This window comes from Phoca vitulina, unplaced genomic scaffold, assembly GCF_004348235.1.
Source record: "Phoca vitulina isolate PV1807 unplaced genomic scaffold, GSC_HSeal_1.0 scaffold13, whole genome shotgun sequence".
Taxonomy (NCBI): Eukaryota; Metazoa; Chordata; class Mammalia; order Carnivora; family Phocidae; genus Phoca; species Phoca vitulina.
This window is the reverse complement of record NW_022589716.1, coordinates 2,334,597-2,352,480: the sequence shown is the minus strand read 5'-3', so window position 1 is coordinate 2,352,480 and position 17,884 is coordinate 2,334,597. Positions and strand designations below refer to the sequence as shown.

Sequence of the window (17,884 nt, the reverse complement as noted above, 5' to 3'; positions counted from 1 at the left end):
AGGGCCCAGACACTGACTGGACCACTGCCCTGGACTGAGATGTGTGTTGTTTTTCATGTAGATTTTGTTGTTGTTGTTCTAATGGGTGTTTGTTGTAAGGAGATGGGAGCTGTGGCAACATATGAACAGTTGCCCTTGCTGTGCATTCATGCAGGAACTAGCATACCTGTGAGCACACAAGTGGGGTCTCTGCTTCATGAACATGGGTTGTAGGGCTTCCCTACTCGCTCATCCAGCCCTTTGGGGGGGCACATTCAATTTTCCAGTCACCATGTACATGTAAGTGCATCCATGTGGGGGTGAGTGTGTGAGTTTATGTGTGTGATTGTGCACACATGTGCAAGTGTTTAGGAGTGCATGTGTATATTTTAGTGTGTGAGTTCTGTGTGTATGTGTGCTGATCCAGGTGTGTGTGCGTGTAAACTTTCTGCACTTGCGTGGATGTACTTGGGTGTGTGTCTCTACATTGAGGAAACTTGTGATACCTATAAGTACACTTCTTTTAGAGTCAGGCCTGCTGGGAAAAGTCTTGGAGGTTGGGGGAGGAGAGAAACCCAAGCCCTTTCTCTTCTCTCCCCCTCCGCAAGGTACCCCATCCCTAGGCAGGCTGTCCCCAGGTGATGGGCTGGTTGTAGCCTCCTGGCAGTCCGGAGTCTGGCCGGAGTCCCCAGTGGGAGACAAGGGAAGGTGCCTAGCTGGGGAGGGGGCTCAGTGTTAGACTGAGGACCTGGGGGGCAGCTTGTGGGTTGGGGAGCGGGACTGTGCTTTGAGGGGGCAGGGAAGCCCCAGTGAACATCCTCCCAACAGCCACCCAAACTCTGACCTCCGCCTGATTCTCTCCACAGGGCAGGGTGAAATTGCCAAGCCACTCAGATGTAAGACCAGCCTCTCACTGTCTGTCTGGCTCCCACCCCCAACCCCCTCCCCACCCTGTGCCTCCTTCCATCTCTGTGGTCCGTGCCGTCTGGGGGCGCACTGTGAACCCATCTGTGGTCTCTTCTTCCTTTGTTTGTCTGGTTTGCTCGTGAGGGGTGGTGGGTGGGAGGGAGGCAGGAGGGGAGGAGGGTGTGGCAGGGGAAACCAAGGACCAGACAGCTGGGCTCTTAAGTAGCTGTGCCTCAGGACAGCCTCAGGGAATCACAGACAAGGAATCAAAAGAGTAGCAACAGCCAGGATGATAGTAACAATATTAGTAGCTGCAGGATAACCAGCTCCCACTGGCCAGCTGGTAGACCATCAATGTGATTCCAAGCATCCCAGCTGTAAATGGCCCTCCTTCCCGCCTAGCCCTGCTCAGGACCCCAGACCACCCCAGGCCCCAGTAAATGCAGGACCTCATTGATACTTAGGCCTACTGCATCCCCTAACCTAGTGTAGGTGCTCCTGTTAACCAGGGAAGGAAACTGAGCCCCAGAAAAGTCCAAGGACATGCCTCAGGTCACCCAGCACAGTGATTGGAGGAGGCAGGACTCGTGGCTTCCAGGCCGACCATTGCCCCCAGCACTGCTCATGACCTTGAGACCAGATGATAATAAGAGTGTACATTGAACAAAGACATATTTAGCCCCAGCTAAACCATGAAGTGGATATTATTTTCCCCAACTAGATGGGAAAGCTGAGGTTCAGAGAGGTTAAGTGACTTGCCCAGGGCCACACAGCAGAGCTGGGATTTGAACCCAGGCCCACCCGGCTCATTGGAGCCATAACCAGGATGCCATCTTGCTGGTGTCTGTTTTGGGTGGGGTGGGGGATGGGTACTGAGGTGTGTGTTGGTGGGGAGGATTCTTCCTTTTACAAGGTCAGACTAACAGCCACCCAGATGACTGGGGAAATTCTCCCACAGAGGCATTGGGCCCCGGGAGTGGTGGGGTCACCAGAGCCCATCCCATAGTTTTCTTAAAACCCCCTGACTTTGGGTTGGTAAGCCTGCCCCATACCGATAAACACCATCTGGGGCTTCCCACACCCATGGCTCCTCACTGCCCACTCTCTTTCTTCTCTGTCCCACAAACCTGGGGTCCTGGTGGAGGTGAGAGGGTGGGTAGTGTGCCCACACTGGGATTTGCAGGGACAAAGTCACCACCTCCTCCTCAGCTCTTCCTGAGGGGGAGCTCCAGACCTTTGCCCCAGGGACACAACCCTTGCCCTGCCCAGAGCTTCTGGACAAGAACCAAGATGGTGTCCAGGGCTAGGGTGTCAGTAGGGCTGTGGGGATTGGACTGGAGGACCCCCACCCTCACCTCGGCTGTGACTGTTGTTACCTGCAGGGAACCCAGATGATCTTCAATGCAGCCAAAGAGCTGGGTCAGCTGTCTAAACTCAAGGTGAGGCCAAGAGCGGAGGGCAGGAGATTGGGGTGGAGAAGCTTCCTAGGGGGAAGGTCCCAGAATGGTGACATGTTCAAGAGACAGAAACCCTACTCAGACTGATTTAAGCACAATTTATTTGCTCCAGTGTGTTGGAAAGATCTGCAAAATTCAGCTTCAGATACAGCTTGATCAAGGATACAAATCATTTATTCAACAAATATTGAGCACGTGCTGTGTGCCGGTCACATGCTAGGTACCAGGGACACAATGATGAAAAGACAGACCCACTACCCAACTCATCAGAGTTTTACAGGGATGAGGCCCATAGACAGGCAGATCCCTAAGGTGGGGCCTGCTCTGCCCATCTGGGCCCTCTCTCCATCCATCCAGGACCACATGGTACGGGAAGAAGCCAAGAGCTTGACCCCAAAGCAGTGTGCAGTAGTCGAACTGGCCCTGGACACCATCAAGGTGAGAGGTCCCACCCCTGTCCCATCCCAGGCAGAGGGTGTGGCTGGTGTAGACATGGACCTAGGCTCGAACCCACCTTACTTCATTCAATTTATAAACACTCCCTGATGACTCTTCTGTCAGTTCCAGGCTGGCTGATGGCAGGGCCCTGAGGAGCCTAGATTCAGGGGGCCAGCCAGATACAGACAGCCCCAGCTCTGTGGGGTCAGGGCAGGGTAGAAGGAAGGCTGGGAGCTGGGGGAGCCCAGGGAAGGAGAAGCGAGGGCTTTTGGAAAGAAGGCATGTGGGAGGTGGGTCTTGAGGAATGCATAGTAGTTTGCAAGGCAAAGCAAACAAAGCATTCTAGGCAGAGGACCAGCCCATGCAAGAACTCGATGAAAGGGACCATGGTCTCCATGAAATGAAAACTACTTTGAAGGAAATTTTTGCCAAAATAATTATAGTGAAATAGGGTTGGCAACATATTAAGGAGAGTGGTCAAGGAAAGCTCTTTGAGATCTTAACCAAAGGAGGACAAGGAGATAGTTATGGCAAAATAAGGTGTTTGAAGTTGTGGGGCGGGGGGGGGGTTGGGGGGGCGTCCCACCAGCGAGCACAGTAAGTGCAAAGACCCTGAGGCAGGTACGTTCTAGGGAAGACGTTTTGAGAGAAGGCTGGGAGGTTGCAGGGTTGGGGCCACAAAGGGCTTGAGGAGAGGCGAGAAGCATGGGTATTATTTTGAGAGTGCTGGAAGCCCACCGGCGGGTTTGGGGCAGGTTTGGAGGTGGCGGAGTAGCAGAGCTCGACTTGGGTGTTTTGAAGCACACCACCCCCACCCCACCCCTCCCCCGCCCCCGTCATCCAACACATAACCACTGGAGGGCAGCGGGGTTGGGGAGGGGGTATTGGGGCTGCCTAACTAATTTCACCTCTCCCCACCTTGTCCTGCACAGCAATACTTCCACGCAGGTGGCGTGGGCCTCAAGAAGACCTTCCTGGAGAAGAGCCCAGACCTGCAGTCCCTGCGCTATGCCCTGTCCCTCTACACGCAGGCCACGGACCTGCTCATCAAGACCTTCGTGCAGACGCAAGCGGCCCAGGGTAAGCGGCGGCCTGCTAGCGTGGCAACCCAGCCCCTAGCCTGTGAGGCTGCCACTGACTCACCTCCTCTGTGACGTCATGGGCCGGGGCAATTGACAGCTCCCGGGAGCTCCTGAGCTCCGTGATGGCACGCGGCCAATGAGTGAACGACTACTGGGGGGCGGGACCTCTAACGTCATTGGGCCAGGAGGTGATTGGCATCTCCTGGGAGAATCTGTGACAACACGGGGCCAGTAGGTGATTGAAAGCTGTGGGGCGGGACCTCTTTGAAGGCAAGACTAGGGAGTGATTGAAAGCTCCTAGGGACGGGACTTGGAAGTTCTGGATCCAGGGAGTGGTTGACAGCTCGGGGCGGGGCGGGGCCTATGACGTCATGCGGCAAAGGAATGACTGACAGCCCCAGGGATGGGAGGGACCCCGACCTGGAGGAGTGGACGGAGAGGGAGTTTCCATTTCTCAAATTCTGTCTTTCTCTGTCTCTTCTCTTGCCTCTGTCTCCTGTCCCTCTCTGAGTTCACACACAGCAGCTGGGGCTGGGGAGAGCAGGTCTCCTCCCTGGGGACCCCCCTCCCATTCAAAACTGGCCCTAAGAAAAGGGAGAGAAGTCTGGCGGCTGACCCAGCCTTAGTTCTGGCAGTGCGGTGGGAGGGAGAGCGGCCATCAAGCCAGAAGCTGGGGGGAGGGGAGCGGCCCCCTTCCCCCCTCGCCCTTCCCCCCCGTCAGCCCAGGGCCTAGGGCCCTCCCTGGGCGTCGGACCTCCGTGCTCAGCCTCGTGCCCAGTCCAAGCTGCTGCTTTTGGTGTCCCTGGTGTCCCCCCGGAGCGGGAGGCTGTCTGTCCGTCCGTCTGCAGCTGACGTTTCTTTCTCTCTTGTTTCTCCTCCCTCTCACTCGCTGCCCCCTCTCCGCGCCTCCCCTGCTCCCCGCCACACACACTCGCCCTCCATCCTCGCCTCTCGCTCGCTCGTCTCTCCCCCCACCTCTCCCTTCCCTCCTTTCTCCACCTTCCCCCGTGATTAGTCCATGGTGGAAAAGGGACTAGGTTTACCCTTAGTGAAGACATTTATCCTGAGAAGGGTACGTGCCTCCGCCGCCCGCCCGCCCGCCCGCCCGCGCCCGGTGCCCGGTGCCTGCGCCCCTCCCGGCCCCGGCTAGTAAAAGGCCCGTCCTTCCGCCTCCCCGGTCTGCCGGGCCCCGCCCAGGCCGGCCCAGCTGTGGGGGCCTAGGTGGACGAGGGGGAAGGACGGCTTGCTGGTTCCACGCGGGGACGGAGAAGCGATTCGAGTCGGAATCCGCTTCTTCCTAGGTGCATCTCTTAAGCGAGATCCCGGGTACCACGGACAGCGCCTGCACGGTTAAGAGTGGGCTCAGATCCCAGTGGGCTCCGATCCCAGCTCCGCCACTCTGGCGGCTGGGCGCCTGCGGGAGCATCTCGCCTCCCTGAGTCTCAGCTTTCCCATCTGTAAAAATGGGAACAGTCAAGGGCCCTAATTCATAAGATTATTTTTAGGATTAGATGAATTAAATTTAGAGCAGTTCCCGACCTGTAATACATGTAGTAGATCCCAGGAAATGTTTGTTGTTACTATTATTATTATTATTATTATTATTATTATTACTGGTGTCATTCTTCCAAGCATAGAAAACTAAGTTTTCAGGCTCTAACTCTGAGCCAGCGCTTGTGCCAAGAAGCATTTCTCAGGGATTCTTGAAAAGATTTCTCCCACTTGCCCCACAGGGCGGTCCATCATTCCATAGATGAGGAAGCTGAGTCTCAAAGGAGATTAAGCCACTTGCCCAAGGAACCTAACCCTACAGGGGGCCAGGGACTCGGGAAGGGGTGGGATTGGGGTAAGCACAGAGAGGCCCGGGAAAGACCCTTCCCCTTGGAGCCAGCAAACCACGGGATGGGGGCGCCCAGCATTGCCCTCCTCCCCCTTCTTACTAGCTTTGGCCATGGTCTGACCCCTCACCCCACCCACCACTGTCCAACTCCCCCCCGGCACCCTCAGTCTGGCCCGGATTGAGCTTGCTGTGAAGCATCAGCCTTGGGGTGGGGGGAGGTGAGGCTGAGCATGTGACTGGTTGGGGGGAGGGGGGAGCCGGAGCCTGAGATGACAAGGAAGGTGGCCTGGGGTGGGCAGCAAGGATGGGGGGGTGCACGCCCCAGTAGTGGGGTGATGGGGGGTCTCCAGGCCTCTCTGTCCCCTGAGCCTCAGTCACTTCCCACCCAGTGCCAGGTAACCCGGATTAACCTTGGACACCCACCCCTGACTCTCCCCCTTCCTCCCCCCATGCATGGGGTGCTCAAGGTGTGGGGAGCTTCCTGAGGGGCAGGGGAGGAACCTGGTGGGGGTGCTGGCGGTCACAGGTCCCCAGGCCCCACAGGATGCCCTTTTCAGAACCACAGAGAGAGGGACAAGGACAAAGCTTTTAAGCTGCCCCTTCAATGACCCCACCAGAACCAATCAATCAGGGCATTGTGGTGGCCACAAACAGAGGCACACCTTAGCCAGACTCAAGCAGACTAGGGAATTTATGGGCCTGGAACTGAAAGATTAAGGGCTGTGTTGACATCAGTAATAGCTGGAGCCAGAGTCTCCGACAATGTTATTGGTCATTGGTCTCTGTTGAGACATCTGTGATGTAGGCTTTCCCCTCATTGGGCAGCCAGCCTTGCCAGCTTAGCTCCAGACTCTTTCCTCAGGGTTACAGCCAAAGTCCCAGGGCTAACTCTGATTGGCCCAGCATGGGTCACATGACCATTCCTGAGCCAATCACTGCAACTATGGGCAGGGAATGCTCTGATTGGGCAGCCTTGGTTCATTTTGCGATACCTGAAGTGCAAGATGGAGCCACGAGGTCTGAGGTGGGCTTGGGGGCCATTTCTCAATCTCAAGAAACTTGAGATCCTCTACTGAAAGAGGAATAGCAGTGGGGCAGGGAAAATAAAGATATCCCTACAAGCTGTCCCTTCAGAAGAAGTGAGGACTCTGGGTCAGGTTATCACTGTTTTGGAGAAACAGTGAGGAAGCCCGTGTGGCCAGAGCAGAGTGAGCGAGGGTGAGCGTGGACAGAGGTGAGGCAGGAGAGGTAATAGCGAGGACACATTGGTAGGACATTGCAGGTCACAAAAAGGACTTTGATTATTTCAGAGGGAGATGGAAGCCATGGAAGTGTTTTAAGCAGAGGAGGGAAGTGTGCTAACCTAATAGGATTTCTCTGGCTGGTGTATGGAGAGAGGCTGAGAGGAGGATTCCAGAGACAGGGTGGGGACCACTGCAATAGTCCAGGCATGTGTTGATGGAGGACAAAACAGGATGGAGCCAAGGAGGTGGGTCAGATTCTGGATGTATTTTGAAGGTAGAGTCAGTAGGATTTTCTAGTGTGTGAGTACTTCGAGAGGGAGTGGAGACAAAGAAGGGAGTCCCAACAGTTTGACAATTTAAAGAGAAGGAGGAAGTGACAAAAGAGGGTGAGAAGGAGCGGCTGGCGTGTAGGATGATAACCTGAAGGGTGTGGCATTGGAGCAACCAAGAGGAGAAAATGAGACCCAAGGAAGCCAGGGTGAGTACGATGGTGTGTAAGATGAAGACTGAGTTTTGACAGCATGGCAATCAGTGGAATGAGAAAAATGGGGGGGCAGATGCTTTAAGCTCAGAGAAGTTAAGAGATCTGCCTGAGATCACACAGCGAGGTAGTGAAAGGCCTGAACCCAGCATTCTTGGCTTCCTAACGTCGCTTGCCATCACATCCCCACCCTCACTGCCACCCTGTCAGGGCTGATGACCTGGTGCCGCCAGCACATGGTGGGTGGGAAGCAGTCCAGGTCCCTTAGAGTGGGTGGGAAGAATGGAGCTCATGCCAAGCATCCTCCCCTACCCCGCCCAGGCTCGGGTGTGGAAGACCCTGTGGGTGAAGTTTCAGTCCACGTTGAGCTCTTCACTCATCCAGGAACTGGGGAACACAAGGTCACTGTGAAAGGTGAGTAGTCTGAGTTGGGAGGGGGAGTGCCTTCGCCAGGATTCACTAGGTCCTATGACAGAAACCAAACTCAAACTAGCTTAAGCAAGAAAGGCATTTTTCATTTAAAAAAAAGTTTTCATAAAACTGAAAATTGTAGAAATAAATCATCTTCAGGCATGGCTGGATCCAGGGGCCCAGTGTTATGGGACTTAATTCCACCTTCTCCATCTTTCAGCTCTGCCTTGCTTTTGTTGGCTTTTTTTTAAAATTAGAACACAGATTGAGCTGTTTTAACCAAGGCCTAAAATAACAGTGGCTTAAACAAGATAGAATGAAATTTTCTCTGAGGTAACCAAGGACAATCAGCCCAGAGCTGACATTGGAGGCTTCACAGATTTGGGGACCCGTGCCATCTTTTGTTGCACTTTCATCCCTAATATGTTTTCCTCCTCTATATGGTACCAAAAAACTCAGTACCCACCAGCATCCCAGCCTGCAGCTAGAAGGAGAAAGTTTAGGGCATTCTCCCTGCCTTTTAAGCCACAACCTGAAAGTTGTACACATCCCTTTCTTTCACTGAAATTTCATTGACTGGAACTTAGTCATATAGCCACACTTAGCTATAGGAACATTCTGGGAAATGTACTCTTTCAGACAGGCTTTGAAACCACAGCTGCGTATTTAGGGGACCCTGACAGTCTTACCCTCTACTTCCCCTAACAGTCGTGGCTGCCAATGACCTCAAGTGGCAGACTTCTGGCATTTTCCGGCCATTCATCGAGGTCAACATCATTGGGCCCCAGCTCAGTGACAAGAAACGAAAGTTTGCAACCAAATCCAAGAACAACAGCTGGGCCCCCAAGTACAACGAGAGCTTCCAGTTGTGAGTCCAAGGATGGTTTGGGGAGCATGGGGAGGGGACATCTGCTAGGTGAACCTCAGGGTCCACTAGAAGAGGGATGACTGGTAGGCCAGTGATTCCTGGGCACAGGAATGAGAAGGGGCACATCCTAGGTGAGAGCACTGGGAAGGAAGGCACCTTAGTGCAGGAATGACATTTGAGGGGATGGGGGGTAACCACTTTGGGAGACAGGCAGTTCCCAGCGGAGGGAGTGAATGTAATATAACATGTTGAGGAAGGCTTGTGAAGAGGAGGGGAAGTCTGGGCAGAGGGCGCATGTTGGGCACAGCCATTTCTGGGGCTGGAGACTCAGGTCTGGTTAAGGGCCATGAGAGGTCATGATGGGGCAAGGGTGAGGGTCTCAAGGGCACGGGGGGCAGGTCTCCTGGAGTCAGCAGTGAGCCTTGTCAGGGCTGTCGGGGCAGCTTTGGAGGAGTCACCGGTAGAGGACAGGAGTGGAGTGTGATCCAGGGCATTGGGATGCCTGTCAAGTGGGTGACGGTGTGGTCACATCCAGATGGGGCTTCCTGGTGAGCATAATCAGAAGCATCAGGGGTCCAGAGGGGCAGATGACTGAGGGAACACAAATAAATCTGATCAGGGTATTACTTGGGGTGGGCAGATATTTGGCTCAGGTGCAAACCTCACTGGAGCAGGATCATGTTGGGGGTGTTCTTGGGGGACAGAAGTGCAGAGGGGTAAGGGGTCATCAGAGCTAGGGAGAGGACAAGAGGGCTCTTGATCAGAGGATTTTGGAGTGGTAGGACACCTGATGCAGTGCTGGGGAGCAGGGGCTTGGTCTCGTTGCGGGGCAGATGTCTCCTGGAATGGGCAGTAGTACTTGAGGGCTAAGAGTACAGTCAAGGAGGGTGTTTCTGGGGAGCGGTGTGGGCGTGGCCCATCAGGGCAGGTCCCCTGGGGGCAGAGGCCCAGCGTTGGGGACCTAGCTTGGGGTAGGGGGAGGCATGCTGGAATGTGTTGGGGGTCACTCATGGTGAAGGTACGAGGGCAGGTCGTGTGGAGAGAGAACCTTAGGGGTAAGAGGGGTGGGCTAGGGAGTATGGGAGAGGGGCCACGTCAAGGAGAGAACTTGGGTTCAGGTGGGAGCCCGGTAAAGGGGCTTCTGGGTGCGATATCTGGGACAGGGTGGTGGGAGCAGCAGCTCAGCTGGCCAAAGGTGTGGGCGCAGATACCGCGGGGTGGAAGCGTGGTCTAGCCAGGGGGTCTCGGGGTAGTGTCACCTGGGTGGGGACGTGGTTTGGCCCCGGGGCTTGGGAGTAGGATGGTGGGGGTGTTGTCGATTAGAGGTGGGGTGGGGAAAGAAGGGAGGAAGGAGAGACAGGACAGAGATATTATTGGGGAACAGGGGTGAGTCTGTGTCAGGAAATGTGGGCGTGGCCCAGCTCTGGTGTCTTGGGGGTGTGGCCCAGCGCGGAGGCGGGGTCAGCGGTAGGGGCGTGGGAGCCCGGCAGGCGGGGCTGTCCTCACGCCCCGCCCCGTCCCCCCCCCCCCCCCCCCCCCCCCCCCCCCCCGCCCTCAGCACGCTGAGCGCCGACGCGGGCCCGGAGTGCTATGAGCTGCAGGTGTGCGTCAAGGACTACTGCTTCGCGCGCGAGGACCGCACGGTGGGGCTGGCCGTACTGCAGCTGCGGGAGCTGGCCCAGCGCGGGAGCGCCGCCTGCTGGCTGCCACTGGGCCGCCGCATCCATATGGACGACACGGGCCTCACGGTGCTGCGCATCCTGTCACAGCGCAGCAATGACGAGGTGGCCAAGGAGTTCGTCAAGCTCAAGTCGGACACGCGCTCCGCCGAGGAAGGCGGTGCCGCGCCTGCGCCCTAGCGCGGGGCACGCGGGCGTGCAGCACTGCGCCTGCGCACGGGGCGGGGCGACGTCTGCGCGCTGGGACCTCCCAGAGGGCGAGTCTCCGGGCTCTGTGCAGAGGGCTGGCTGCGCCTGCGCCCTTGACTTAGCTCACCCCTCTAGGGAATTGTGAAAGGACGACGCCCCGCCCCCTCAAGAGGCCACGCCCTAGGGCGCGATGAAGGAAGAAGCCACATCCCCTACTAGAAGCCAAGTCCCCAGCGCCTAGGAGACATTTCGAGCTGGGATGGGAGGGAGTCCCGCCCCCTATGGAGGAGGCCAGATCCTGGGGCTCTGGTACGGGGAGGCCCTGCCTCCTGTCCCCTGGAAAAGCCATAAGATGGGTCCCCAAGCCCTGGGACCCAAGACCAATTGCCAAGTATGGAACTCTCAGCTTCCTCGAGGGGCAGGCTTCCTGGAGGGCCCCCTGGGGTGGCCTAGGGGTTGGAGGCACTAGGATGCTTGTTGGAGGGCCCAGGTTGGACCAGAGTGTCTTTTCGTGTTTGTGCAAAAAATAAACAGGGAGGGAGGGGAGGATGGGATTTCAAAAGCACATGCGCTCTCGGGCGCCCAAACCCTGGGGGCCAAGTGGACGGCTCTGAAGCACCCGCGCTGCCCCCACTTCCCTATGGGGGTTTGCCTCTCCTTTCCCCCAGCATACCCCATCCTCATATAGAGTTCAACCCACCCATTTAACAGATGGCAAAACTGAGAGCCAGAGAGCTGCTTGAGACTTTGCTGAAGGTCCCAGTGCCACACCCTCTCCCCGCTCCCTTTGGCCTGTGTGCCCCATCTAAGGGTGGGCTGAGATCGGATGACCCGATACAGCTCCCCATTGCTGCTAACCCCCTCAGGGGAACTCCCCCAATCCTTACAAGGGATGGGGGTTCTGGGCCAAGGCCCCCACTGCCCCCCTCCCATGTCTGGCTGCCAAGCAAAACCCCTGCCCTCTGCCTTTTCCACTGGGAACCTATGGGGAGATTCCCTGAGAACTCTAGATCTCCCACCAAAAAAAGAGTGAGGATTTGCGATTCCCTGGACCCAGGCACACCCTGAACCCCTTCTTCCTCTTCCAGAATTCTCCAGGCAGGCAAGAAAGAGACCAGAAACTCTAGGTGTGTGTATATGTGTGTGTGTAAATATACAAACATGCTTGGAGCTTAGTCTCCAAAATCTCATTCATTCATTCAAACACCAGAGGTGGGGCCTCTACCTGCCTGAAGCTCTTCCTCCAGGAGGTAATAGTGGGGCAATCTGGTCAGAGTCAAGTTTCCCCATTGTAGTTCATGCAGGCAGAACCTTTTGGGAAATTTGTCCTGGTTTGTCTTTGCCCAGAATCTGCTTTTCCTTGTTGGATGGGTGCTTTTGTGCCATTTTTTTTCCCCTGCCGGACTGACAAGTACAGGATTCTCTTGTACTAGAAAGAAATTAAAACAGGGGCCAGGTGAGGAGTAGCTGGGCTCCTGGAGTGGTGGGGGCTGTGTCAGACAGCACAGTGAGGGAGGGCTTTCTGAGGAGGTGAAAAAGGAGAAGGAACCACCGATTAGAGCCAAAAAGCTCCAGGTGGAGGGAACAGTAGGTGCAAAGGCTGAGGTGGGCAGGCTTGAAGCACAGCGAGGTCAAAGTGGCTGACGAGGGGGACAACAGGGAGGAGGTGTTGATGTCAGGGAGACCTGCAGAGATGTCAGACCAGGCAGGGCCTTGTATGCTGCCCTGGGGAGTTTTTATTTTACGCTAAGAGACTTGGGGAACCCCAGGAGATTTTAAAGCTGAGGAGAGTCTGAAGGTCAGATTATTTCAAAATCTCCCTCTGGCCACCTCATGGAGAAAGGACCAGTGCAGTTTGGGGGAGAGACAAAGTGCTTTTGGGACACTGAAATTAATTCCTGGAAAGATTTTGGAGGGTATATTAAAAAGAAAAAACAAACCTACCCCTTAGATGAGCCTTGGGCCACACTGGGTAGAGTTGTCCCCATTGTGCACTGCCCAAGGGTTTGGCATGTCTAAGGAGGCCATGTGCAAATCCTAGGCATTGAGAGTTGTATGTTTATATTGACGGTTTCCTGGCAGGTGAACAAGTCTGGAAGAAATGGCACTGTTTTCTGAGTTACCTGGAGGTACTCTATGTCCCTTGAATTTAGGCAGGTTCGGGTGCCTGAAGGTTCTGAACCAGAGACTAGGATGCAAGTTCTGCTACAGGATGGTGGGGGAGGGGGCAGGGGCCAGGGGCAAGGCTGGGAGGTGGCAAAGAGGGAGCCTAGAATCTCTATCACATGGACCGAGAGGGAGATTTTAAATTCAGACCATCCAAGGGGTAGGTGGGAGTGAGGTGGATAGATGATTCAGGTTGAGAACACCAGCAACACCCAAAGGGGAGGTAATATGACCGGGGGTGAGCCCTGAAAGATTTATGGATGACCAGCAGGGAAAGGGGGAGCTGAGCTTCTGCCTGAGAGAGCCAACTTATTTCCCAAAAGAGTCCTTGGGAGTCTCTGGTCAAGGCCTGCCAGTGTGTGTGAGTGAGAGTGTGTGTGTGTGTGTGTATAAAGTTCCCCAGCGCCGGTCCAGGCACATGGAGGGAGCTTCAGGGAGTATTTGTTGAATGACTTTTTCTGACTCCCAGGCTAGAACTGTTTTGGAAATTTACTCCGTCTTCTTTCCCCAGAGAACTCCTATTTATCCCTCAAAACCCATCACAAATATCCTCACCTGTAGAAAACCCTCACTGCTCCTCCTCAGGACTTCCCCAGCCTCTGTCCCTCCCTTCTGTCCCTGATGCCGGGGGCTGGGGGGGGGGTGTCTGTGACAAGCTCTGTTTCCCCCAGACTGGGGTTTGAGGCCTCTTGATAGCCCCAAGTTCACTGAGCACAGACTGGGCACAGGGGGATGACAGGGAGGGTATGCCTAGTAGAACTATGTCTTGGGGTGGGGGGTCCACATGCATGTCTATCCATGTCTGTCCATACCAACCTTCCCCTCCCACATAGACCTGGGCACACAGAAGGTGCTCCATCCAGACTGTGGCTGAGTCACAGGACACAGAGTGGAGAGAGGACAAGAGCAGACAAGGAGGAGACAGGAAAGGAGTCTCAGGGCCTGGAAGCCTTTGGAACTAGGAAGTTCCTGTATTGGAACAAGGCTCAGAGAGGAGCAGGGTTTTCCCCAAGGCCACTCACCACCTCACCTGGGGTGCCCGAAGTTCTGAGCCCTGGTGGGGTCTCAGGGTTGTATTTGGACCTCATTTCATGCCAGGAACTGGCCCTAGATTTCCATGGTTCAGGGAAAGGATAAAAGTAGGGTTGGCCCGTGGGAGGGGGAGTGTGACATTGAGGGGCATCTTGGACAGAGCCGATCCCTTCTCCCTGTACCCCACCCGTCAAGAGGGACAGTGTCCCAGAGTAAGGACACAAAGAGAGAAGAAGAGGGAAGGATGGAGAGAGAGAGAAAGGGAGAAACTGGGAGGGTGAGATCATGCCCAGAGAGACCTTGAGGGTCTCTTGGGGAGACATAGAGCGATCTTGAGATGAAGAGAGACTCAGAGGTGGGGAGAAAAGTTGGGGATCTAGAAGGAAGAGGAACCCACTGTTCTCTCTGGCTCTCACCAGTCCATCCTGGAAGGATTTATGTAAAACGAGCAGGTGCCTGGCCTCGACCTGCAATCCCTCTCGGGCTCCAGAGCCTGAAACCTCACCGTGCCCCCATCAGAGATGCAAAAAACTTAACACCCAACTAGAAATCTTTGGGACCTCAGAGACCTTTCTGTCCCCCACACCCTGCGCTGTTCATTTTGCAGATGGGGACACCGAGGGGCAGGACAGAGCAGGGACAGCCCAGAGTCGCCCCTAAACTCTGCTGCCCCAGTGGAGCGGGAGGGGAGCTCGCTGGGGGTTTGGTTCGGGTCATGACACCGTCTGCCCCCTGAACATCCTTTCCTAAGAATTGTCAAGGACCAAAGTCGTCTTCACTGACACGTATTGCTTTTCTATTTGCCTTTTATTTTTTTTAAAGAGAGAAATCAAGTTGACGGTGTCGAGTAAGACCTCCCCCATTCCCCGAGCCCTGCCTAACCACAGTGGCTCACTTGAGGCACAGGTCACAGGCAGAGGGTCCCCCCTGCCGATCCCCTGTGCATCCCAGGCCAAACAGCCAGGGGGACTCACATTTCACCCCTGGCCCCGCCCCCCTGAGACCCCCAAACCCGGACACGCAGTTCAGGGAGGTTCTTCCTCCACACACCTTCTCTTAGCATGTGATTGCAAATGTGAAATCAAAATGCTCTTCGTTTGTTTGTTTTAATTCCATCCCGTTGGTCTGGCATCTGCACAGATGCCCCCATTTCTCTGTAAATATGTGACTTGGAACAAATGTTTAAAACCAACGAGAAGTGGTCATGAATGCATGGTGTTGAGATGTTTTGCACTATTCCGACTTTTTGGTCTCTGTAAAAATATTTTATTAACAGCAGACATTAAAAAAAAAGAAAAAGCACACAGCCTCAGACACGTGGTGGCTTTCTTGCGTTCCCAAATCGACGAAAAACTCACATAGCCCTTAATACTAGCAGACGCTGTTGAACACACTTCTCACCCATGAACGCAACTCATGCATGACTAGCTTTGTAGAAGGAGAAGTGAGGCCCAGGGAGGGGAGACGCTGCAGGGCGGGGAGAGCCGGGATCTGAACCTAGGACATGGACCGCTGTTGCTCTTAGCTCAAGCAAGTTGGGACACACACTCAACCTCCAGCCCCACGTTTGTCTGTTGTGTTTGGTTTTTCCCAGCTTAAGTAATAAAAATGTATTGAGAATTCCTGGCATGGTGGTTATTGCCTCCCAACCTGGAGGGAGGTTGCGAAATCACTGAGGGAAAGCACTCAGAAATCATGCTGTCCTGGGGCGCTTGGGTGGCTCCATCGGTTTGCCTTTGGCTCAAGTCATGATCCTGGAGTCCCGGGATCGAGCCCCCCATTGGGCTCCCCACTCAGTAGGGAGTCTGCTTCTCCCTCTGCCCTTTACCTGGCTCATGCACGCGCTTGCTCGCTGACTCTCTCTCAAATAAAATCTTTTTTAAAAGGTTTTATTTATCTAGTTGTCAGAGAGAGAGAGAGAGAGAGCAAGCAGGGGGAGGGGCAGAGGTAGAAGCAGGCCCCCCGCTGAGCAAGGAGCCCAACATAGGACTCCATCCCAGGACCCTGGGATCATGACCCAAGCCGAAGGCAGACGCTTAACCGACTGAGCCACTCAGGTGTCCCTCTCTCAAATAAAATCTTAAAGAAGAGAGAAAGAAGGAGAAAAGAAAAAGAAAGAAAAAGAAAGAAAGAAAGAAAGAAAGAAAGAAAGAAAGAAAGAAAGAAAGAAAGAAAGAAAGAAAAAGAAAGAAAAGAAGAAAGAAAGAAAAGAAAGAAAGAAAAAGAAAGGAAGGAAGGAAGGAAGGAAGGAAGGAAGGAAGGAAAGGAAGGGAAGGAAGGGAAGGAAGGGAAGCAAAGGAAGGAAGGAAGGGAGGGAGAAAGGAATGGAAGGAAGAAAGAAAAAGAAATCACACTGTCCCCCAACACCTCTGGCCAACACAGGAAGGCGCAAAACCCTTCCCCCCAAAAATTGGTCAGGCTTTGTTCATCCAAGAAGTGTTGGGAGGACAGATGCATAAGGGACCATCACATGATCCTGGGGGTGGGATGGGGGTGTGCTGGACCCCAAGCTGGCTCCTCAAAAACCAGGGGAGAAACAAAACTGCTTCTTCTCTGGGGGTGGAGTTCCTGGTCACCAGGCTCATTTCTTACCCTTGACAAGGCTGTCACTGTCCCGGGTAACACTTTCATCCTGTAGGTTCAGGACAACGTTGTCAGCAAGGCTGTCAGCAGTGAGACAGATATGGTTCTGTCCTGTGAATACCGTCTGGGAGACGTTCTGGGCTGCGGGATCTTGTGCAGCTTGATATAGCCAGGGTTCCTGCTCAGGGCTCCTCCAAGGTGAGCAGGCCGGGGCTAAGGGTCTCACCCCCTGGCTCCATCCTTACCTCCAGCCCTTCTCTGGGTCGTCAGTCCAAGGTTGTGCTCAGATAGTTCCTGTCCAGTCCCACTTTGGTCCCTACCTGTTTTGTTTTTTTTTAATATAGCAGGTGAGAATCTCATTTCATAAACATGCAAAGAACAAAACCTCATTTTTCTACAGCTGAAGTTAATTTCTTTTTTTAAGATTTATTTATTTATTTGAGAGAAAGAGAGAGCACGAGCAAGAGGGGCAGAGGGAGAAGAAGAGAGAGTCTCAAGCAGACTCTGCACAGAGCTGGACATGGGGCTCAATCCCATGACCCTGAAATCACAACCAGAGCCAAAACCAAGAGTCAGACGCTTAACTGACTTAGCCACTCAGGTGCCCCTACCGCTGAATTTAATTTCTGTTTTGAGCCCTCATCCCACCAGGGAGCAGAAATGGAATCTGACTCAGCTCAGGGTTTCCTCGGGGGAATTCAAGGACCACCCCCCCCACACACACACCCCAAGATCTGGGGTGGTTTCTACATTTGAGTGGCTAGGGCAAGGGCCACGAGATCCACCCCTGGGAGCCGCTTCACTGAGTGCTCTTAGCTACAAGAAACAGCCAAAAGAATTAAAAGCAGGACCCAAAGTGGTTAAACCATGGGAGTTACCTATACCTAGAAATTCTCCTACAAATGCACCTTGCACGTGGGTAAGAAGGCTGGAAGCAGCCTCATGTCATGGGATTTGCACACAGGGGAATATTCTACGGCTGGGGAGAGGGACGAGTCAGGGCTGTGGGCAAGGTGTCAGAAGACGCAGCCCGCCACGGGCCTTGCACGCCCTTACTGACCGTGCCAGGCTGCACAGGTGCTCTCTCCCGGAGACCGAGAAGTTTCTGGAGCTAGACGCGTGGGCTACACAGCGTGACTTCTGCATGACTGCTCGCTCCCTGACCCAGGGGACTGGCTTGTGTGTTGCTTGCTACCACAGGGGCTCAGCCCTTGGCCCCGTGTCCCTCAGCCTGTGGGCTCCGTCGTGTCACCCGCAAAGCTTGGGAACAGAGGCTCACTCCGGCTGCTTGCTGTGCTTCGAGAACCAAATGGCCTGGCGCTGGATCCACCGAAGCTCGTAGTCAACTCCACACCCGTGGGCAAGGGGCAGGTTGACATCTGCCCTTCTCTCTGGAGCGAGGGAGGCTTTTCTCTGACAAAGTATGTGAATGAATGTTAGACGTGTGATGTTGACTGGGAAAAAGTAAGTCTTACACGTCTGCACAGGGCATGACCCATGTTGAGCAAGCCCAACAACTAGCTGCATAT

At 54.6% G+C, this 17,884-nt stretch overlaps 1 protein-coding gene across 7 annotated transcripts in view; it reads left to right on the top strand.

The window, feature by feature from the left end:
* Positions 1–15,381, top strand: part of UNC13A (unc-13 homolog A) — a 63,560-nt gene extending 48,179 nt beyond the window's left edge. For 5 of the 7 annotated variants that reach the window (XM_032412383.1, XM_032412378.1, XM_032412379.1 and 2 more), the window contains 8 exons: positions 846–875; positions 2,268–2,324; positions 2,700–2,780; positions 3,713–3,860; positions 4,878–4,934; positions 7,749–7,841; positions 8,547–8,706; positions 10,265–15,381. In XM_032412383.1, coding sequence (XP_032268274.1) covers positions 846–875; positions 2,268–2,324; positions 2,700–2,780; positions 3,713–3,860; positions 4,878–4,934; positions 7,749–7,841; positions 8,547–8,706; positions 10,265–10,565 — 927 coding nt within the window. In that variant the 3' untranslated portion in view covers positions 10,566–15,381. The remainder of the gene's footprint in view (positions 1–845; positions 876–2,267; positions 2,325–2,699; positions 2,781–3,712; positions 3,861–4,877; positions 4,935–7,748; positions 7,842–8,546; positions 8,707–10,264) is intronic. The other 2 variants (XM_032412382.1, XM_032412380.1) reach the window with 2 other exon arrangements.
* Positions 15,382–17,884: the final 2,503 nt, after the last annotated feature.